The sequence below is a fragment of the Nomascus leucogenys genome, chromosome 6 (assembly GCF_006542625.1).
Source record: "Nomascus leucogenys isolate Asia chromosome 6, Asia_NLE_v1, whole genome shotgun sequence".
Taxonomy (NCBI): Eukaryota; Metazoa; Chordata; class Mammalia; order Primates; family Hylobatidae; genus Nomascus; species Nomascus leucogenys.
The window spans coordinates 40,515,760-40,533,688 of NC_044386.1; the positions used below are offsets into that span (position 1 = coordinate 40,515,760).

At 39.0% G+C, this 17,929-nt stretch overlaps 1 protein-coding gene across 5 annotated transcripts in view; it reads right to left on the reverse strand.

Moving 5' to 3' along the window:
- Positions 1-9,102: 9,102 nt before the first annotated feature.
- Positions 9,103-17,929, reverse strand: part of PAIP1 (poly(A) binding protein interacting protein 1) — a 30,978-nt gene continuing 22,151 nt past the window's right edge. For 4 of the 5 annotated variants that reach the window (XM_012507848.2, XM_003277751.3, XM_030814038.1 and 1 more), the window contains exons 8-11: positions 17,681-17,798; positions 16,556-16,610; positions 12,584-12,677; positions 9,103-10,289 (exon numbers count right to left, since the gene is read on the reverse strand). In XM_012507848.2, the coding sequence (XP_012363302.1) occupies positions 10,196-10,289; positions 12,584-12,677; positions 16,556-16,610; positions 17,681-17,798 (361 nt within the window). In that variant the 3' untranslated portion in view covers positions 9,103-10,195. The remainder of the gene's footprint in view (positions 10,290-12,583; positions 12,678-16,555; positions 16,611-17,680; positions 17,799-17,929) is intronic. The other variant, XM_012507847.2, reaches the window with a different exon arrangement.

The following is a 17,929-nucleotide window of genomic DNA, read 5'->3' on the forward strand; positions in this document are numbered from 1 at the left end:
ACCTTTTTTCCTTATAAAATGGCAAATAAACGTGTCTGCTATATTTATTGCCACTAAACAAGTGTTTATGGAACACTCACTATGTGTTTAGGCATAGTGGGGATAAAGCAGGGAAGGTGGCCCAGTTCTTTGCGGGTGAGAATCAGAGCTAGAGATTAACTGGAAAGAAAGAATAAACAATCATTTATTACAGTTGTGGTGAGTGTTTCTAAGATAAAATACAGAGGTTTGTGAGAGCATAGAGAGGCATACCTTGTTTTATTGTGCATTTTATTGTGCTTTGCAGATACTGAGTTTACTACAAATGGAAGGTTTGAGGCAACCTTGATGGAGCAAGTGTATGGGTGCCATTTTTTTCCAACATCATGTGCTCACTTTGTGTCTCTGTGACACATTTTGGTAATTCCCACAATATTTCAAACTTTTTCATTATTTTTGTATCTGTTAGGGTGATCTGTGTGATCACTGATCTTTGATGTCGCTACTGTAATTGTTTTGGGGGACCACAGATCATGCTCATATATTACAAAATGGCGAACTGAATCTGTTACAGGTAGTTAGGCGTGAGCAAGGCAGGATAGGGCTCTCCCCCGCCACCCACCCACTAGAAATGTTGGGTGATGATGGTTCAGCAATTATCACATGGCCTCTCTAAAAATGATAATTTGGCAGCTCCAGGGAAAGGCCAGTTCCTGATGGCCCACACCTGTTAACACCAAAATGTTAATTGAATGCAGGCCCCAGAGAGAAGCAACTTCCTGAGCATGCCGGTTAAGAGACAAAAATGAAGTATGATTTTTCTGCTACACTCCACTGGAAAAAGGAAGAAAGCCTCAGATGGACATGTGTATAAATCCATAAAATCACTGTGTGTGCTCACTTCCCAAGGGTAAAGAGGGCTCTGAGCATGCAGGGAGCCCATCCTAAGATCATGGTTAAATGCGGCACTTGACCTTGTCTCTCTTTCTCTCCTTTTTCTTTCTTTTTTTTTTTTTGAGACAGAGTCTCACTCTGTCGCCCAGGCTGGAGTGCAGTGGCACGATTTCAGCTCACTGCAATCTCCGCCTCCCGGGTTCAAGCAATTCTCTGCCTCAGACCCACCACCCCCGAGTAGCTGGGATTACAGGCGCCCACCACCATACCCGGCTAATTTTTTTGTGTTTTTAGTAGAGACAAGGTTTCACCATCTTGGCCAGGCTGGTCTTGAACTCCTGACCTCATGATCCACCTGCTTCGGCCTCCCAAAGTTCTGGGGTTATAGGCGTGAGCCACTGCACCTGGCCGGCCTTCTCTCTTCAACCTTCATATGCCCACTTGGGTCTCTTCCATGTGTACCTTCCTTTCTTTTCTGTTCTAAGGCCTGTTTAAATAAACTTCCATTCCTACTCTGGAACTTGCCTTAGTCTCTTTTCTGCTTTAGATCTCTCAGTCAAATTCTTTCTTCTCTGAGGAGGCCAGGACTGAAGTTGCTATGGACCTGCAAGGATAGGCTGCTGGTAACTTGGGGTAACTCAGATCTCTTCCACTAGTAACAAGTTGATTGATATATAATGTGTGTGTCTGGCTGCTATATTCACTGGCCGCTCTCATCTCTCACCCTCTACCAGAGCCTCCCTATTCCTTGAGACACAACAATATCAAAATTAGGCAAAGTAATACCCCTACACTGGCTTCTAAGTGTCCAAGTAAAAGAGGGTTGTATGTCTCTCATTCTAAGTTTAAATCAAAACCTAGAAATGCATGATTAAGCCTGTAAGGAAGGCATGTTGAAAGCCAAGATAGGCTGAAAGCTAAGCCTCTTGTGTCAAACAGCCAAGTTGTGAATACAAAGAAAAAATTCTTAAAGGAAATTAAAAGTACTACAGTGAACACATGAATAATAAGAAAAACCAAAACAGCCTTATTACTGATAGGAAGTTTGAATGGTCTGGATAGAAGATCACACAAGCTACAACATTCCCTTAAACCAAAGCCTAATCCAGAACAAAGCCCTAACTCTCTTCGATTCTATGGAGGCTGAGAAAGGTGAGGGAGCTGAAGAAAAGTTTAAAGCTATCAGTAGTTGGTTCATGAAATTTAAGGAAAGAAGCCATCTCTGTAACATAAAAGGGCAAGGTGAAGCCACAAGTGCTGATGTAGAAGCTGCAGCAAGTTATCCAGAAGATCTAACGAAGATCATTGATGAAGGTGGCCAAATTAAACAGCGGATTTTTAATGTAGATGCAACAGCCTTCTAGTGGAAGATGTCATCCAGGACTTTCATAGCCAGAGAGAAATTAATGCCTGGTTTCAAAGCTTCAAAGGACAGGCTGATTGTCTTGTGAAGGTCTAATGCAGCTGGTGACTTGAAGTTGAAACCAATGCTCATTTCTCATTTCAAAATCCTAGGGCCCTTAAGAATTATGTTAAATCTACTCTGCCTGTGCTCTAGAAACAACAGAGCCTGGATGACAGCACATCTGTTTAGAGTATGATTTACTGAATATTTTAAGCCCATTGTTGAAAATGACATTCAGAAAAATAGATTTCTTTTAAAATATTGCTACTTATTGACAATGCACCTGGTCACCTAAGAGCTCTGATGATGTACAAGGAGATTAATGTTGTTTTCATGCCTGCTAACGCAGCATCCATTCTGCAGCCTAAGAGTCAAGAAGTAATTTTGATTTTCAAGTCTTATTATTTAAAAAATACATTTCGTGAGGCTATAGCTGCCATACCGAGTGATGTCTCTAATGGATCTGGGCAAAATCAATTGAAAACCTTTGGGAAAAGATTCACCATTCTAGATGCCATTAAGAACATTTGTGCTTCATGGGAGGAGGTCAAAATATCCAATTAAGAGGAGTTTGGAAGAAGTTTATTCCAATCCTCATGGTTGAGTTTGAGGGGTTCAGGTCTTTAGTGAAGGAAGTGACTGCACATGTGATGGAAACAGCAAGAGAACTGAATGAGAAGGGGAGCCTGAAGATGTAACCAAATTGCTGCAATCTCCTGATAAACCTTGAATGGATGAGTTGCTTCTTTTTTTTTTGAGGTGGAGTCTTGCTCTGTCACCCAGGCTGGAGTGCAGTGGCACAATCTCGGTTAACTGCAACCTCCGCTTGCTGGGTTCAAGCAATTCTTCTGCCTCAGCCTCCCGAGTAGCTGGGACTACAGGCATGCGCCACCATGCCCAGCTAATTTTTTGTATTTTTGGTAGAGACAGGGTTTCACTATGCTGTCCAGGCTGGTCTCGAACTCCTGACCTTGTGACCCGCCTGCCTTGGCCTCCCAAAGTGCTGGGATTACAGACGTGAGCCACGGCGCCTGGCCTGAGTTGCTTCTTATGGGTTAGCAAAGAAAGTGATTTCTTGAAATGGAAACTACTCCTAGTGAAGATGCTGAGTATTGTTGAAATGACAACAAAGGATTTTGAATATTACATAAACTTTGTTGATAAAACAGCAGCAGTGTTTAAGATGATTGACTCAAATTTTTAAATAGAACTTCTTTAAAATGCTATCACACAGCATTGCAAACTGGATAAATCTTTCTTGAAAGGAAGAGGCAAACCTCATTGCTGGATTATTTTAAGAAATTGCCACAGCTGTCCCAGCCTTCAGCAACCACCACCCGAATCAGTCAACAGCCATCAACATTGGGGCAAGACCCTCCACCAGCAAAAAGATTACGATTCACTGAAGACTCATATGATCATTTGTATTTTCTAGCAATAAAGAATTTTTAAATTAAGGTATGTACATTTAAAAAATATGCTTTTGCACACTTAATAGGCTACAGTATAGTATAAACATAACTTTTATATGTACAGGGAAACCAAAGAATTCCCAACGTACTTTATTGCAATATTTGCTTTATTGTGGTAGTCTGGAACGGAACTAGCAATATCTCCATGGTATACCTGTAATGAGCAGATTTAACCTAAGATGAGAAAATATTTCCACTGAAGTTTGAAATTTAAGTACATGTTAGCCAGGTAAAGTAGGGGGAAAAGTATTTCAAGCAGAGGTTAAGGTCTGTGTGTTAAGGCTGTGAGGCCCAAGGGAAAGAGCTTTCCCTTTAAAAGGACTGAAAGAAAGCAAATGTGGTTTAAGCATGGTTAGGGAAGAAAGAGGCCTGAAGGGGAGGGAATCCTGGAGTGGGATATTGAGGTAGGCAGGCAGAGTACAGAACATTAGGGATTTATGGACTCAAGATTTATATTCTCTGACACCAAATTAGGAAAAAAAGAGGTCTCTATTTTTGGCCAAGGGGTGTGTGAGTGTGTGTGTGTGTGTGTGTGTGTTTTAAAACAGCTTTATTGAGGTATAATTGTTTATTGCAAGGTGTTTAAGTAGGCCAGGCACGGTGGCTCACATCTGTAATCCCAGCACTTTGGGAGGCCAAGGCAGGCGGACCTGTAGTCAGTAGTTCCAGACCAGCCTGGCCAACATGGTGAAACCCCATCTCTACTAAAAATACAAAAATTAGCTGAGCATGGTGGCAGGCACCTGTAATCCCAGCGACTCAGGAGGCTGAGGCAGCAGAATTGCTTGAACCTGGGAGGGGGAGGTTGCAGTGAGCCAAGATCGTGCCACTGCACTCCAGCCTGAACAACAGAGCAAGACTCCATCTCAAAAAAAAACAAAAACAAACAACAAAAAAAACAAAAACAGAAAACAACAAGGTGTTTAAGCAAACGTGGCAGCACCACAGGATGGGGGTCAACCTAAACCCCTAATTTACCTCCATTTAAGAAGGGCTGATATGCAAATTGATATCCATCTTACATGAAGTGTAAAGGCATCCTTATAAGATCACATTTTCATTGAACTGTAACATCAGTTTGTATTATATAATGCTAACTTAGGTCCTGTCCCACCCCCACCTTTTATCTTCTAAGAACCTCCTATATAGAAATCCTGTCTGCTACAGAGTTTTGCGATGCTATTTGTACATTAGAAAGATTCTTGGAACTGGTAAGTGGAGAAAGGATTATAGGATGCAAGAATAGTCCAAGAATATTGTGACATGAGAAAAGAATATGGATAGCTCAGTAGAAGGTTTTTGAAAAAGCAACAGTAGAGATCATGGCAGCTTGGACGCAGGACCTGGGCAGTGAAGATGATGAGCACAGCTCCAAGAAATATTTAGGAGATTGACTCTATACTTGGTGATGGTTGAACCTGGGGGCTAAGGGAGGGGTAGGAGTCATAGGCAATGCCAGGGTTTCTGGTTGGGACAAGTGGATAGGTGGCAGTGCTACTGATGAGAGGCGGGATGTTAAGAGGAAGAGCAAATTTAGTGATAGCATGATTTAAATTTTGTTAGTCCACCTGATTGAAATGGTAAATTAGTAAAGGTCTGCAATCAGGAGATAGAAACAAATCTGGAGGTCACTGGCTGATAGCTGCTAACTGAAGCTACAGGAGAGGATGAAATAGTCCAAGAATATTGTGACATGAGAAAAGAATGTTTAGGACTGAACTTTGAAGAACACTAGTATGTACAGATTAGGTAAAGGAAGAGAAGCCCACAGAAACATAGGAGGAACAGCACGAAGATGGAAAGCAAGTTAACTGTGTCCTAAATGCCTAGAGGTTTCTTTTTTTTTTTTTTTTCTTTTTTGAGACAGAGTCTCACTCTGTCACTCAGGCTGGAGTGCAGCGGTGCAATCTGGGCTCACTACAAGCTCCGCCTCCCGGGTTCACGCCATTCTCCTGCCTCAGCTTCCTGAGTAGCTGGGACTACAGGCACCTGCCACCACACCCGGCTTATTTTTTGTATTTTTAGTAGAGATGGGGTTTCACCGTGTTAGCCAGGATGGTCTCGGTCTCCTGACCTCGTGATCCGCCCGCCTTGGCCTCCCAAAGTGCTGGGATTACAGGCGTGAGCCACCGCACCCAGCCTGAGGTTTTCAATTTTAGTGTTACTTAACAATGTCACATATTGCCACAGGATAAGCTAAGAATGAAGTCTCTCCAGGACTTAGTGACATAGAGGTCATTGGTGACTCTCGTGAGGGCCACTGTATATAGTGGGGGCAGGAGCCATAGTGGGTTTTAAGCGCAAATAGGAGGTAAGGACATGGAAAACATGGGAAGGCACTTGAGAAGTCTGACTATGAAGCAGAGATAGGACTGTGGTCGGAGACAAATATGAGAAGCAGATTTCTTCTGATGAGAATGGTGTGTTCAATAGTCCATGCAAAGAGCCAATGGAGAAAGAGAGGAAAAATACAGACCAAGTAACAACAGACTCCATGAGAGAATGAGAGGAGATAGGATTCCAGCACATGTTGAATAACTGGCCTTTAATAAGAGGAGGGATTCTTCCTGTACAGGAAGAGGAGGGATGAAGTGAATGCAGATGCATTTGTGTACATGGGTATCATGTTTTTTGTTTTGTTTTTTCCCTGCGAAGTAATCAGTTAGGAGGTGAAAGGGCCTTTAGAGTGAAAAGGGTTTGAAATAGTTACAGAAGGATTGAAGAAAAACACATTAACATTGTTGGCAGTACTGACAGCCTAACTCAATGTGCTGAGCATGAATTTACAGTGATAAAAACCTACCAGAAACATGACCTCCAGCTGCAAGGATGCAGAAGCAGTGTTGGGTTCATCCAGGGCTGGTATTTTGCCAGGCTGACACAATAAAGCAGCAGCATACATGAGCTTAAATTATTTACATCTGCTGAAGTCTAGTCCGCCAAAGATCACCAGGCTCCAGCCTGTCTTCTCTGACAAAACCATTTATTGATCTGCAAGCAAGAGAACCAGAAGCAGCAAAGATGGTGCATTCCACAAGAGGGCAGGGGGTGCCATCTTTGGTAAGGTTTGGGTTCCCAATGTAGGGTTCTGAGCAAGCTATAAGGGAAAGGAGACCAGTTCTGGGTTGGATGCTATTTCTGTAGCAAGATTAGATGTGAGAATTAACTTGGGATTGGTGCTGCAATGAGGTGAGGGCAAGTTTAGCAACTGGATATCCCCAGTAGTAGATGGGTTATAGCAATCTAAGGGTGTCATAGCCAGCAAAGCAGTGGTCACATGAGGGAGTCATGATGGTATTTTATAGCTGCTGCAGGACCTAACAGTTTCATGTTAACTTTGCAGCTGCCTTTATCTGCCTGTCCCCCTGACAGTGGTGGAGCTTTTTTTTTTCAGTTTGAGCCACTTTGAGTCCTAGAGTTTACTTTCATACCAAACATCCTCCTCTCGTTAAATGTGAATGATTTTTCCCCCTAAAGCACAACTTAATCCATATGCATCTGTCCTCCCTAAAGATTTAATGAAGTACCTAATTATAGAATTAAGCTTGCTTTCTGGCAAGACCCAGCCTAGAGTGAACCTTGTTTCAGACCATCCCCCGAATCACCAAACCAAAGCCCAAATCCTATCACAGATTCTAACACACTCTTACTGATGCACCCCACAACTCCCACAAGGTGTATGTTCTCCTTTACTGCAACAATAAGCTCAGGCCGGGCGAGGTGGCTCACGCCTGTAATCCCAGCACTTTGGGAGGCTGAGGTGGGTGGATCATCTGAGGCTGGGAGTTTGAGGCCAACCTGGGCAACATGGAGAAACCCGTCTGTACTAAAAATACAAAATTAGCCGGGCATGGTGGTGCGTGCATGTAATCCCAGCTACCTGGGAGGCTGAGGCAGGAGAATTGCTTGAACCTGGGAGGTGGAGGTTGAGGTAAGCTGAGATCATGCCACTGTACTCCAGCCTGGGCAACAAGAACAATACTCTGCCTCAAAAACAAAAAACAAAAAACAACAAAAAAACAAAACCCAATAAGCTCAACATGTTCAGGTACAGTGTGTTCCTGGTAGTCTATGGCTGGAGAGCATTAACAACATAAAGACAGAGGGTCAGAGTTGATGACTTCTAGGTTAAGACCAATATTTGTGTTTTTTTGCCAGAACACAAGACTATATTTACTAGCAGCTCTGTGTCCTTGCTCATTGGAAAATGATCTTTCCTCAAGAATTACTGACACGTTTCTGTTTAAGGCATGACAATCCTAAAGGCCAACAATTGTGGACGGGTGCAACTCTTCCTTTCATTATGTACTGGTGTAGTCAATTATGCAAAGTCTGGTCAACCAAAGACCACCAGGCTCAAGCCATCAGTTTTAAAATATGGCCACATGCTCCTTGATGGCCTGATACGGTTTTAGTGACTCCCTTAGGACCAAGAGAATATAATGGAACTAATGCTGTATAACTTCCAAATGCAGCTAGCTGCTTTTGGGTCTTTTGAAATGGCCCTTCAGAATCCAGGCAACATGCTGTGAGAAGTCCAAGCTACATGGACAAGTGTAGATGGTTCTGGTGAACGATTCCAATCTAGTCTTGGCTTTAAGTCATCTCGATACCATGAATCCAGATGATTATAGCTCTCAGATATTCAAATTACCCTCAGCCCTTAGTTTTCCTTGCCTAGGCCTCAGACATCACAGAATAGAGAAAAGCCATCCCCATTGTGCCCTCTCCAAGTTCCTGAACCATACAGTCCATGAGCATAATAAAATGATTGTTTTAAGATGCTAGATTTCTGTGCTTTTTTTTTATTAAGCATAATACCGGGAACAGATATTGATCTTGTTGGTAGCTACTGTGAGTAGAGCAGTAGTTGGTGACAATGAGCTAGGAGACAAATACTGGATGGTTATTCACAGAGCAGCTGCTAGAGGTTTCAAGTATATGCAGTTAGCATTCCTTGTCTCTGGTCTAATGTACCACCCCTTCTCTACACCTCCTCTCCCTCCAATATTTATAAGTCAGTGCTATCTTTAGAGAACTGCAGATTATGTTAATAGCTGCCATGTTACAGGAGCCATTTTGAAAAACATTTCTTACTACTACAACTTCCAAAAACCACAATTATGTACATATTTCCTTTACAGAAGGAATTTTAAAGTTTTAATGTTTTATATTTGCTAGTTTTTCAAGGTAGACTTGTTACTAAATTCTTATTCAGAGAATATCTTCTAATATGATTTCTTTGATTTCAAACCATTAAGTAAATTCATTATGTCATTTAAGTTCAACTGCAAATTATTTAAAATACCAGATGCTACTTCAAAAATTTAGAGGAAACAGAACTATTTAAGCTTTATTTTCAAAGTCTAATTTTAATTCAGACCGAACAAACAAGCAGAAAAGTGAGAAAGCTAACTGTATTAGCAGACACAGATGTACCAAATGTAAAACAGTGGGTTATTAACAGAACTATTTACATGCATATTTACAAGCAATCCTTTTGTACATAGTTTTATTTTTAGTTAGCTGGAAAAAGATTTGTCATTAGGTAAAAATATTATTTATTAGGGCTGAGGTGGTACCACATCATAGTAAAAGTATTAGAAAAGTGACTCTCAAGGTGTATCAATTATAAAGCAGATGAAAATTTGAATGACAAATATCTAGTAAAATTCTCTAGTAAAAAAGTCGATGCAACCCATGCTACAAAATAAAAGTGAGAAAGCCATATAAATAAAGCAGAATAATGTTCTAGGCTTTAAGGTAATGAAATTAGTCAGTTGAAAAAATAAAAATAAAAAAGAACAATTCTAGAATGGGAATAAATCTTCAGTGAAGTCTTGGTTGTTTAGCTGGGAGTTCACCAAGTTGGGTTTTTCCCCCCCATGACATTTAAAAAGCCCTTGGTATCAAATAGCATCTGCATATGTAAGTCAGTTGTTGATATATTCCAAGACTTTAGTGCTAAAGATTTTCAAGATTATGATTCATATTTGAAATTCAATTCATTGGGACACTAAATGTCAAACTAAAATGAAAGCTATAATACTCCTACCTAAAAAAGGATGCTACATTTTTGCAGTAATATGTATTTCCAGACGAAGACTTTTTCCCCTCAAGAAAAGTAGAATTTAAAGGATAAGCATCTAACCAACTAGCAAAATTGTCAACATTTCATTTATTTCAAAATCGATTTTATTGCAGCCAAAACAGTAGAATTAACTGTACATAATAAACTATTATATATATATACACATTTTAAGTTATAGGGAATAAAGTTTATTTTGGCAGATAGTGTTAAACAAAATTAAAGTTGCATACATTAGTAACATAACTCAACATCCTTAATTTGGTATAGGTGTGACACATTTTTCTTGCTCTCCTGTGTTCTGCTAAATCACCATACTTAAACTGCTTTATAAAACTGATATGCTGAAATTTAACTTTACTGTTTTCGCTTATGCTCTGATTCCAAACAAAACTTTTCATAAGCTTCTTCTATCTCTGGGTCCATCTCATCATCAATATCATCCAAGTATCTGTAAAAGCAAAGATGATTCGTAAGTGTAAGGTTTTTCAATTCAGAAAGTAAGATGCTAAATCATGGAAAAAATAATGTAATACAACTTTCCTAGACTGAGTTATAATAGAACACAAGCCTAACTTTAGAATTACATTAATGGCAGTCTTCGGACAACCAAATGCTTAATTTGGTAAGTAAAATTTTACAGATTCTGAGTCCCTTGTGTCTGAAATTATAGTCAAGAATATATAATACTTTTAGACATAAGTTAAATTCTATAACTTGAAAGTTAATCAAAGGCTTGACATATAAACTTGGGGCTCAAGACTGATATTAATAAATTTACCTTATCAACAAACAATTAGAATATAACTATTAATAGAACATAATTTCAAATATGCCATTCACCTCTAGTGATGCACTACTATTTTATGTCCACTTAATAGTAGAAAGTGCTATTCCTGCTATGATTTGTGCTGGGTTATTCCCATGATGACAATTTAGTTACATTCCCATTTATTTGGAATCAGATTTTCATAGGAAGCTACTTTTGAGATAATCTATTCCAGATTTTTTTCCAACTATTAGGTAGTTTAAAATGGTGGAAAGCAAGGCTTCCCATAGTTAAGTATGGGGGGAAGGATTTAAAGTGTCAATTAAGGATTTAATCTACACATTCTTATTGAATGTCCACAGCCATCTTAAAGATATGCATTACGATCACCTTCATTTTGGAGATGGAAAATAGACTCTGGAAGGTTAAATGAACAATGTAAAATTTTAAGTGTGTGGCGGGGCCAGAATTTGACTCCAGGTCTTACCCCTTTTCCTCCACAACATGATTCTATCTACATCTTCCCCACCCCTCCAATAATCCACTCCCTTCCACCTACAAGCATGAAAAAACAATCTTGCCAATCCTACCAACTGCTGATGAGTCCTTTTCTGTTTCTTCCCCATTTCCAATACAGGGCCATGTGTTGAAATAACCATGAGCTCATTAGGGCAAGAGAATATGATGCTTACCAAATAAACTTGAGGATAACCTGAAGTTCAATGCCAAGAACAACTTTATCTTCCAGCGGTATACCCAAGTAGATGGAACTTTGCTAGTTTGCCTGGGTCGTTAAATCCCTGTATTTTTTTGTTTTCTATTAAACTAGGATATAGAAGTATGGCAACAATTGTATTTCTAGATCTCAAACCGACCCATAATTAAAATATCACTAGAATAAAAGTGGTTCGCTTTTAAAAAAAATCTACAACACAGGAGATGAGATATTAAAAAAAAATAAGTTCAAGATATAATTTATTCCCTCCCATCTCCTACTTAGGAAGAAAAGAAACTAAGTAGCTTGTCCAAATATACACAAGTTGTTAACAGAATTGGGACTAAACCTCACAATTTCCTGGTCCTTCTGTAAGAAAATGTAGTGCAATCTGATGGTAAGTGAGTAATATGTTAAAGGGATCTTTAATTACAAAGAGCGGCAGGTGAAGAAACAGATATATAAACAGTCTTATAATTAACATCTTCTTATCAGTTCAAACATTTTTACGTAGTAATCTGTTTTCTTTACTCTTAACTTATCCTTTAATAGCTAAGATTTGAGACTTCTACTGTGTGCCGGAAGGCTAAGTAGACATTTTATGTACTCTCATGTAGTTCTCAACGACAGGTACTACTATTCTTATTTTATAGATGGAGAAGCAGACACAGAAGTTGCCCAAGATCTTACAGTAAGTTTTAGAGCTTCTTAAAGTCTAAATAGAATCTATTTAAAAAAAATAATTATGCTTAAGTATACTACTTTAATATTTTCCTCAACTATACATTTTTCAGAGCTAGTCTCTGAGTTAATACAATTTTCTGAAAATTTTTAACACATAAACACCACCACATAGCACCATCAAATCAAAATATCAAAATGCCTTTTTTTTTTTTTGAGACAGAATCTAGCTCTGTCTCCCAAGCTGGAGTGCAGTGGCACGATCTCAGCTCACTGCAACCTCTGCCTCCCAAGTTCAAGCAGTTCTCGTGCCTCAGCCTCCCGAGTAGCTGTGATTCTGTGATCCTGGCTAATTTTTGTACTTTTAGTAGAGACAGGGTTTCGCCATGTTGGCCAGGCTGGTCTGGAACCCCTGGCCTCAGGTGATCTGCCCTCCTCAGCCTCCCAAAGTGTTGGGATTACAGGCGTGAGCCACTGCGCCTGGCCTCAAACACCATTCTTTCGTGCGCTACTTTGTCTAATCTCCACCTACAAATTAGACACAGAAATTTCACAAAGTTAGTAACTAAAGAAAACTTACGGATCACCAGCCCCGGATAAATCTGTTCCATTTTCTTCATAATCTGGAAAAAAGTCCTCTCTTTCAAGTAATTCTTGGTATTTCTCTTGGTAATCTGTAAGACAACATAGGAGAAAAACTAAATACTGAAAAAATATCACATGAAATGACCAATCACCACTAAATGTTTTTTAATATTATGACTTTTACCCCCTTGCATGCTCAGAAATCTTAAATTACATACAGTACTAGAAATATAAGTTGGAAATCAAAGCCACTGTAAGTGATGTACATTCATAGCCAATGTGTACTGTTTACATTCTCTACTGCTGCTTTCCATCAGACAAAATAATGGTTATATAACTGTTGGGGATGAACAGTCCTTCCATACTCCTGTTTTTCCTTTCATTGGAAAGACATTAATCAAATTCTACTGGTTTCCAGCTCCCTCTATACTCCTCCACAAGGAAGTAAAGAAAGCTATCTGGTAAAGTAACCAGGTAATAACAATTGGTCTCTGTTCCTCAGATGAGGTTAACCTACCAAAAGTTTTAACAATGGGGGATTTTCCTTCCCTTTCTTCCCAGAGAGATGGGGAAGGCAGCTACCTGGTAAACGTTTCAGCTCTGCCAACTTTCCTTTCATTGGGTCCTCCCAGGTAATACAGGTGATATTATAGCTATCTGCCAATTTTCTTAGGAAGAGTTATTGGGTACCTTTTAAGTTACGTATTTCTTTATGAAGTCCTAACCTCTGAATAAAAAAATGAATCAGTATATATTAAGACTAGTTACCTTATAGTTTCTTATGAACGGAAGCCAACGGAAATTTCGCAATTATATTAGACTGGGTAAAAGCCATGTTTTTCCAAAACTATGTCAGTCTGTATAAAACTGTAACTCCAGCTTCAAGGGCTGGGGACATTTTGATACCCAATTTTGACACTTTAGAGACCATTTTAACAATAAAACCTTCCTGCTACAAAAAGACAGATATTCTTTTAAATGTACGGATAAGTTCACAAAAAAGAAAAACCAAGTCATCAGGTCACAAATGAAGAAGGAACTGAAAGCCATACATAAACTGCAGCTGCTGCAGCTGGGAGGCTGACAGATGATGTTGGTCTCGGTAACTAAGGGGCTTGGATTTTAAAACCCACAGAAAGTCAGAAAGCAAGGTCTTGGGCCCCATGGGAAACAGGAAAATGAAATCCATGCTCCATGCCCAACCTCACCTGCACAAACCTGGGACCCTCAAAGGGCTGGTATCTTAAACAAAAGGTGAATCAGGAAAAAAACCAAGAAATATCTCAGTGGTGTTTTATCTTCCCTGTGAGATAGCAGGAAAGCTTGGTCATCTCTGCCTGGGTTTGGAATAGGAACAGAGCACTTTGTAGAAATTGGTCCTCCAGAGAATTTTTAACAATGGGCCTGCACCTCAAATTCCTACTACCTACATAAAGAACCCCTATGACAAGAAAGCAAAAAATTTGTCCAAGTCACTGATACCTACTGTGTGGCTCCTGGCAGAAGCAAACGTAAAACCATTTTGGACAGAGGTTCCTATAATCCAAGCCACAGTGTTTTTCATGGGGAAAAAAAAAAAAAAAAGACAAAGCACTGAAGCATTCAATCAGAGTCATATTAATATGAAACTTCAAATGGTTTAAGAAAAAAAAAAAAGTGTGTGGACAAGGTCAGGAAGTCAAGACCAGCCTGACCAACATGGTGAAACCCTGTCTCAATAAAAAAAAGATACAAAATTAGCTGGGCGTGGTGGCACATGCCTGTAATCCCAGCTACTTGGGAGGCTGAGGCAGGAGAATTGCTTGAACTCAGGAGGTGGAGGTTGCAGTGAGCCGAGGTTGCAACACTGCATCCCAGCCTGGGTAACAGAGTGAGACTCTGTCTCAAAAAAAAAAAAAGAAAAGAAGAAAAAAAAAATGTGTGGAAAGAGCACAAATGATAAAGCAAGTAACTGTTAACAAAAAGTACACCTGGGTAAAAGGTATTCCTTGTACAATTTTACTTTTGTAACTTTTCTGTAAGTTTGAAATCATTTCCAAATAAAAGTTTAAGAAAGACAGTTAAGGCAAAAATTTTATGTGTGATGATCAGAAATAACAGAAGGGTAGTAATTAAGAGATAAAACAAAAATATAAAACAGGAGTAAGCATGTTTAGAATGATGAGAAAAAATAACTTGAAACTCTGAGAAAAGGTCAAGATTATTTGAACAAAATGCAGAAACAAAATTTAGCTTGATTTTTCTGTAAAACTGTAAGATTTCATTTACTTTCATGAAGTATAGCAAATTAAAAAACCCTTAAGAAAAAGAAACTGAGATCTACTGGCTGTCTACATTACTTCTTTTCCTTGAAAAGAAACTGAAAAAGCAAACTGAGTTTCTGTAAATCAAACAGTACTAGAAACAATTAAACAAGTTAGACAAAATAAAAAACAAATAATCAAAATAAATCAAGGTAATTTTTAAGAATAAGAGGAAAGATTTGTCTTACCAGACATAGCAAGATTCACAGTAAGGTAAAAATAATTTAAGTGTAGTATTGGCATAGAAAGAGATTAACAGAAAAAAAGATTCACACAAACACAGGAATAAGACACACAATTTGATAGAAGAGTTACATGGTATACAACAAAGGGGGCTTATTATAACTAGGAAAGGAAGGATGGCTTAATACCTATTGTTGAGACAACAGGCAATGGAAAAGATACTTAATTCCTATGATAACATGCTATATAAAAATTGCACTGGTAGATTAAAGACCTAAATATAAAAAGCAACAATGATTTTTAGAAGAAAATAGAAGTGGTAAGGAAACTTTCTTAAACCACAGAAATTACAAACAAGACTGATAAATTTTGTTCACATTAAAACTCAAAGGTTCTACATGACATTATAAACAAAATGCAAAGACAGGCAAATACTGAAAGAAGGTAACGGAAACCCTCAGCTAAGAATCACTTTTTTCTAGACTACACAAGGAATTACAAATCAGTAAGACAGACAAATGATCCAACAGAAATATGAACAAAGAGTATAAGAGCAGGCAATTCTCAAAGAAATCAAAAAGGTCAACAGGAACAAGAAAACTTCAATATCACTTGTCAGGGAAATAAAATATCAGCAAGATAGAATTTCATACAATCTGATGGACAAAAATTAAGTTTAATAAAAAGTATTGCCAAAGATGAGGAGAAGGAACCCTCATGTGCTGCTGATGGGAAGATTAAGTGGCATAATCATGCTGGAAAACAATTTAGTAACACTTAGTGAAGTTTAAGATGCCCATAGCGTGTAACTTAATTCTACTTCCTTGCCCTAAAGAAATTTCTTTGTGCTAGAAACACAGGACAGTCAATGCTTGGAATCCAGAGGAAACAAATGGAAAAATTCCAACCATAAGCTGGTTGCAGTTTGTACCAAATGGGAAAAATTTCTCTTCCTCACTCTACAGTTCCATGTATTACAATTAAGGCAATCTTTCTATAAATGGTCCTCTTCTGGAAGAGGAAATGCACAGAGATTTGGATTTTAATTAACTCTCACACACCAAGTATGAATGAAATGTGTAATTCTTCGTGTCAAGTATTAACCCATATTAATACATGTTGCTGACTATGCAGTGAACTAGAACCATCTTTCCCCTCCATTCTAATCACCTGAAAATTTAAGATTATAAAAAATGTTAGAGGAAATATAAAATTAAAATAGTTGCATTTAATTGAGAATTCTTCCCATCCTCTGTTGTTAAGTGACAAGACATTATATGTGGAATCAGACTTTCATTTGAAATGTTTCAAGTGGTCACTATGAAGAGCATTCTATATTAGACAAACCATTACACTGGTATTTTAGAATGATGTGAAGACATCAAAAAGTTACAATTTTGTGCTGGTGAGGATGTGGTTTTCTGTAAATTTACTACTTTACCAAACAACTGGGAGGAGGGAATGACTGTGAGACAACATACCTGGATCAGCTGCAGTGAAAGGAACACCATCAGATGTATAAAATGTTGGTTCATTCTAGGATGAATCAAAGTGATAAAAATATGTAATCATTTCAGAATTGATTTTTGTAAGTACAATAATGAGGCATGGCTGATGTCACTCGTCTGCACCTGATAATGCAAGAACAAGCAAAAGAACCTAACTTCCTAGTAGCCATTTTCACTTCACTGAGAAAGTCTATGGTTTTCAGATTTCCATTCTATTATCTCAAGTTCTTGTGGTTCTAACGGTGCTGTCTATTGTCTTTCAGTGAACTGTTTTGTTGTGCACTGTCATTTAGTGTCAGTGCATTTTTAGCTGTGGTTTCCAACCCCACCATTTCTTTTTTTAAAGAATTTCCAAGACCAGGGCTGGAGGAACATTTATCCACAGCTGCTTTATGTTTGTTCATGTCAGGAGCTTCAGGGCATCACTGGCCTAGTTACCATTTTTTTTTTTTTTTTCCTGAGACAGAGTTGTGCTCTTGTTGCCTGGGCTGGAGTGCAATGGCGTGATTTCAGCTCACCACAACCTCTGCCTCCCGGCTTCAAGCAATTCTCCTGCCTCAGCCTCCCGAGTAGCTGGGATTACAGGCAGGTACTGCCACGCCCAGCTAATTTTGTATTTTTAGTAGAGATGGGGTTTACTCCATGTTGGTCAGGCACTGGTCTTGAACTCCTGACCTCAGGTGATCTGCCCACCTCGGCCTCCCAAAGTGCTGGGATTACAGGTGTGGGCCACCATGCCTGGCCAACCATTTTTATTTTATTTTTCGTTACTACAACATGCAAAGTAAAAGTCTGAGATGCAGGTCCTTGGTTATAAATTGTCTGGAAAAGCTGCTTCCTGGCATCCCTGTGCTCACTTAAGTCCAAGCCTTGTCAATCTCTCTTGCCACTGGATATATCTTTCTCTAGTCCACCCTTTCAATGGAGAATTCCAGGTCTCTTCTCTTTTTTACCCAGTCTGATGGCTGCCATGTCACTCAAAGCCAGTGAAGACAGTTATTAGGCACTGAATTCTGAGAACAGCTTTATGTAGCTCTTCTAATTTCCAAAACGGAATTCAAGCAATAAGCAAAACTTAAAACATAAACACTGGCATACCATAAAGTAGTTAGGATCATTTTCTGGTGTTGCTTCTCTATATGTTGAAGTTGCATGGACTCTACCCCAGTTACTTGACCGGAGTTCTACAAGCTTCAAGAGCATCTGTTTTACATCTCTGTAGACAAAAGTTGAAAGTGAGTTAGCGTATCCACCATAAGGGCTGTCAGACCCTAAAATATCTCAGATTCCCAAAACTTTATTTCCTTAATTTAACACGTACGTCTGATGCCCTGACTTGCTAGACGT